Source organism: Trichechus manatus, unplaced genomic scaffold, assembly GCF_000243295.1.
Source record: "Trichechus manatus latirostris isolate Lorelei unplaced genomic scaffold, TriManLat1.0 scaffold00073, whole genome shotgun sequence".
NCBI classification, from domain to species: Eukaryota; Metazoa; Chordata; class Mammalia; order Sirenia; family Trichechidae; genus Trichechus; species Trichechus manatus.
In genome coordinates this window covers 11,348,639-11,354,070 of record NW_004444009.1, presented here as the reverse complement: position 1 = coordinate 11,354,070, position 5,432 = coordinate 11,348,639, and the positions used below count along the sequence as shown (strand labels likewise).

Here is a 5,432-nt window from a genome sequence, read left to right as displayed (position 1 = left end):
GCTACCACCACTGACTGCTCTGACTGGGATCACAACAGAGGGTCCTGGACAGAGCTGGAGAAGGATGTAGAACAAAATTCTAACGCACACAAAAAAAGACCAGATTTACTGGCCTGAAAGAGTCTGGAGAAACCCTGAGAGTATGGCCCCCAGACGCCCTCTTAGCTCAGTGGTGAAGTCACTTCTGAGGTTCACCGTTCAGCCAGGGATTGGACAGCCCCATAAAACAAAATGGGAGTAATGAGGCACAGCAGTCCAGGGACAAGGACTAGAAGGCAGAAGGGGACAGGAAAGCTGGTGATAGGGGACCCAAGGTTGAGAAAGGACAGTATTGACATGTAGTGGGGTTGTTAACCACTGTCATAGGGCAACGTGTACCATTTAATGAGAAACTATTTTGTTCTGTAAACCTTCATCTAAAGTCAGAATAGCAGCACAACTGAAAGAATGTAATCGATGTCACTGAATTGTGCGTGTGGAAATTTTTGAAATGGTGTATCTTTGGCTATGTATATTTTTACAAAAAAAAAAAAGGTCGGGAAAGGAGAGGGTTGACATGTCGTGGGATTGTTAACCAATGTCATAAAACAATATGTGTACTGACTGTTTAATGAGAAACTACTTGTTCTCTAAACCTTCACCTAAAGTACAATTAAAAAAAAAAAAAGAATGTCAATGTATTTTATTTTTCAAATGAGGAAAATGACTCTAAAATACCTGAAAAACAAATACACGAGAATATCCAGCAACTATTTGGAAAGGATAAATAATTGGTGGGACCAACTCTAACAGATATATAAATGTGTTGTACAGTTACAGTACTTAGAACAGTGAGGCACTTATACAAGAATAGACAAACTGATCCATGAAAGTGGACAGAAACTCCAGGAATAGAACCAAAACATACATTTAAATTAATAGGGAATGAATGGATTTTCCAATCAATGGGGCTGGAACAAGCAGTTATCCTGGTAACCATTCTTGCTTCTCTACTAGGTAAACCAGATTAGGACACCCCCTGATTTCAATTTGGAGTACCTGGGTGGTACAAACTGTTAACACACACTGGTTGGTGGTTTGAATCCACCCAGAGGTACCTCAGACAAAAGGCCTGACAATTTATTATTAGAAAGATTTCTACTCTGACACACATGGGGTTGCCAGGAGTTGGAGTTAGCTTTAGGGCTACTGGTGGTGGTGGTGGTGGTAGAACGACTGCCCATACACAACTTTTCACTCTGGGTTTGGAAGTCCCATGATTTGGCCCGTACCTATCTCCCTGCCCTCATCTCAGTCTAGTCTCACGTGTGCTGATCGTGCTACTGCCTTGGGCCTTTAACTAGCTGTTCCCCCTAGATGTTCATAAACCTGGCTCCTTGTCATTCATTCAGATCTCAACTCAAAGTCACTGCCTCAGAGAAGCCATTCCTTTAGGGACTATCCAACCCTCCATCAAAATGCTCTGTTTTAAGTGTTTGCATAGTTTATTTATTACTACCTGATATTTTTCTTATTCATTTATTTGTTGGTCTATTTATTGTCTTTGCAGTTCAAATCCACCAGCTGCTCCTTGGAAATCCTATGGGGCAGTTCTACTCTGTCCTATAGGTCACTATGAATCTGAATCAACTTGATGGCAACAGGTTTGGGTTTGGTTTCCCTCTACTAAACAGCAGGAGTCTTGCCTATAATGTTGACTTTATCCCCATGGAACAATGCCTGGCATATACTGGGGACTCAATAAATATGTGCTTAATGAATTAAATGAAATAATAAACAAGCTGAGTAACCATGTGGGAACAACATATATTCTTTCCTATGTTGTTCAAATATTCTGGATGGATTAAAATATTTCAAAGTGAAAAATATGATTAACATAGTGAAAGTATAAATCCAAAAAGACAATACCCATTATTGTCATCATCTCATATCCTATACATGCAACTGTACAGTATTATAACCGTTCTGAAAAGTAATTTGGTCAATTGAATCAAAACATTTTCCCCCAGTAATTCTACTTCTGGAGCCCTGGTGGCACAGTAGTTAAGAGCTATGACTGCTAACTAAAAGGTCAACAGTTCGAATCCACGAGATGCTCCTTGGAAACTCTATGGGGCAGTTCTACTCTGTCCTGTAGGGTCACTATGAGTCGGAATTGACTTGATGGCAATGGGAAGGAATGGGAATTCCACTTCTATACATTTATCCTAAGGAAATAATAATTTTCAAAGATGTATAGAGAAGTACTATTATATAAGTGTTGTTTATTAATAGTGAAAATGGTAAATAACCTAAATGTACATTAATCAGAGACTAGTGAAAGAAATTATGGTACATCCATACAATGAAAAAGTAACAGCTGCTGAAGGCTATTTATTGAGATGGGCAATTATGTGTATGATGTATTATTAAATAAAAAAAAGCTGGTTACAAACATTATACATAATCTGATCCCTTTTTGTTCTAAAAGAATTATGTATGTACATAGAAAAACATGAGTGGATATAACATCAAAATATTAATGATGGTTTTCTCTGAATTGTAGAGCTATAAGGGATCTATATTCTTTATACTCATTAGTAGTTTCATTTTCTTATTTAGCTATTAAAAAAGGGGGTTCTCATCGTTGCCATGAGCCAGAACTGACTTGACGGCAACTGGTTTGGTTTTAATGTGTGCTCTCTTTACCTCCTTGAAAATGTGTCTGACTTCTCTATCAGAAAATTCCTGCTTTCTATCTGACATCTCTTCCAATCCAATATAAGTCAATATCTTCTTGAGTGGAAGGGGTAATGATGGGAACAGTTGATGATCATCCTTTCAACAGCCTGCCACATACCCTTTGCTTATCGCTACTATTTTTCTTAAAACAAAAAGAAAGGAAGGGAAAGAGGGAGGGAGGGAGAGTCAGTAGGAGGAAGGAGGAAAGAAAAATTCTTTCAATTAGTTCATTAAGCCAAGAAAAAGCATCTATTAAGTACCAGAACTTTCTTTAAAGACTTGCTTTTCTGGCACTCTTAAATTAATATAGCTACAGCTCTTAAAATAACCTGGTAATTTTTCTAAAGAAGAAATTTCATTCCTCAAAAGAACTGGCAAATGAATGCTTTAAATAGTCCACACATAATAACAATAGTAATAATAATAATACTTGAAAATATATCAGTAGCAACTCACCTCCAATGACTCCAATACACAAGTAAAGTTCCTGTACATTGTTACAGAAAGAAGCTGCAATCAAGCCACAGCCTGACAAGCAGCCACCAGCAATAATGACTGGACGACTGCCATATTTATTCACCAGGATACTGCTGATAGGACCTAGAAGAGAACAAACCACTTAGTAATATAAAAAAGTAATAGTAATATAGAAAAGAAGCCCACCCCCTCACACAAAGCATTAACTGACATAAAAGGGTACCAAGACAGAACCTTCCCCTGCCCAAATAAACAGATAAAACAGAAGGCAGTGGTAAGGAATCCTGCTTTCTATCATTTCAGAGTCACAGGTTTGTGTCATGGGAAAAACAAACAAACAAACAAAATACATTGATTGTGCATCTTCTATATACCTAGAACATATTGGATAGATCTTAACTAAAATATAAGAAATCTTAATCTATTTCTTGTAAGTCAGAACAGGCTGCAAATAACCTGATTATAAGTGATTACAGAAGGCTTCATATCATCTAGGATTTTATCAACAGATATGTAGCAAGGATGCTCTGTTCTAACTTTTTAGACACGCATCTGGAACAAAGACACGTGGATATGATGAGATGTATGAACAAATCTGATCAAGCTTTTGACTTTAGAGCATATTTACACACTAGCTAAAATGTGTGTGTTTTTTCATATAAAACAACAACAAAACTTAAACAAAACTACAAGACAAGAATGCCTACCATCACCACTTTTCTTCAACATTACACTGGAGGTCCGAGCCAGCGCAGTAAGACAGGAGAAAAAATAAAAGGTGTAAGGATTGGAAAGGAAGAAAGCAAACTATCAGTAGTTGCAGAAGATATGTTCGTCTATCTAAAAAACCTGAAAGAATCTACCAGTAAACTACTGTAAATAACAAGAGTTTAGCAAGGTTACAGGAAATACGATTAAAATACAAAAATCAGTTGCCTTTCTATACATCAGCAGCAGAAGAACACATTTTTTAAAAAAAGATGTTATCTTTTATAAAGGCACCTGTTTTATAGTATTATAGCTGACCTAACAGAACACAAGTTGCTTTTATTTTTAAAGGGAATGAAAAATATGACTCTGATTACATAGCTTCAACAATTAACATTTAAAATACCTTATTGATGAAAGCATCAAGAACGACAAAGTACTTAATACAGAACATTCATCTGCCTATTGAAAGTTAGAAGAGCAGGGCTTCGTGGGTCCTTACCTGCACCGTACATGACAGCAAACATGATGGATGATATCCATGATACTTCACTGGTGCTGGCATTGAATATTTTTTCAATTTCTTTGAAAAACACAGAAATAGATTTGCCAAATGCACAAGAGAAGCCGATGGAAATGAAAGCTCCGAAAACCACCGCCCACCCCCAGCCTCCATCTGGGGGGGTGTATCCAACTGGACCTCCATCTGACACTGACATGTATGTAAAGGTAAGTTCCAAAATGCAGTTCGAATCCAAGTATCTGAAGGATATGAAATTGAAATAGTACATACCAAGTAAATCAGTAATGAAGCACTCCCACAAAACCCCTTACAGTTAGGTTACCAAAGACTGAATTGGTTTTCAGTGTTACTTGTTCTGTGAATCATGTTGTCGCATGTCATTTTTAGAGACTTAAACATTTACCACTGCTTGAACCATACACCAAAATCCTTTTCAATAAATGTATTTTTCTTCAAACTTATAAACATACCTATTTTAGTAACTGATATCAGTAATTCTCCACATTACCAAAGATAACCAAATGACTCATTTGACTTACAAAACCCGCATAATACATACCTTCTAAACGTTTCACAATTTAATATTTCCTTTATAATTTCTCCCTTCTCAAAACGCACTCTCCAATACTTACTGTCTTAGTCATCTAGTGCTGCTATAACAGAAATATCACAAGTGGATGGCTTTAACAAAGAGAAATTTATACTCCCACAGTCTAGGAGGCTAAAAGTCCAAATTCAGGGTGCTAGCTCCAGGAGAAGGCTTTCTCTGTCGGCTCTGGAGGAAGGTCCTTGTCATCAATCTTCCCCTGGTCGAGGAGCTTCTCAGCGCAGGGACCCCAGTTCTAAAGGACGTGCTATTCTCCTGGCTCTTGTTTCTTGGTGGTATAAGGTCCCCCTGTCTCTCTGCTTGATTCCCTCTTTTATATCTCAAAAGAGACTGGCTCAAGACACAATCCAATCTTGTAGATTAAGTCCTGCCTCATTAACATTAACTGCTGCTAAT

The 5,432-nt window shown here is 37.5% G+C and overlaps 1 protein-coding gene across 1 annotated transcript in view; it reads right to left on the bottom strand.

Moving 5' to 3' along the window:
• LOC101342013 (monocarboxylate transporter 1-like) overlaps window positions 1-4,625 on the bottom strand; it is a 10,087-nt gene extending 5,462 nt beyond the window's left edge. Inside the window, exons 1-2 of the mRNA XM_023734826.1 lie at window positions 4,409-4,625; window positions 3,178-3,321 (exon numbers count right to left, since the gene is read on the bottom strand). Of these exons, the coding sequence (XP_023590594.1) occupies window positions 3,178-3,321; window positions 4,409-4,625 (361 nt within the window). The remainder of the gene's footprint in view (window positions 1-3,177; window positions 3,322-4,408) is intronic.
• Between the last annotated feature and the right edge of the window lie 807 nt (window positions 4,626-5,432).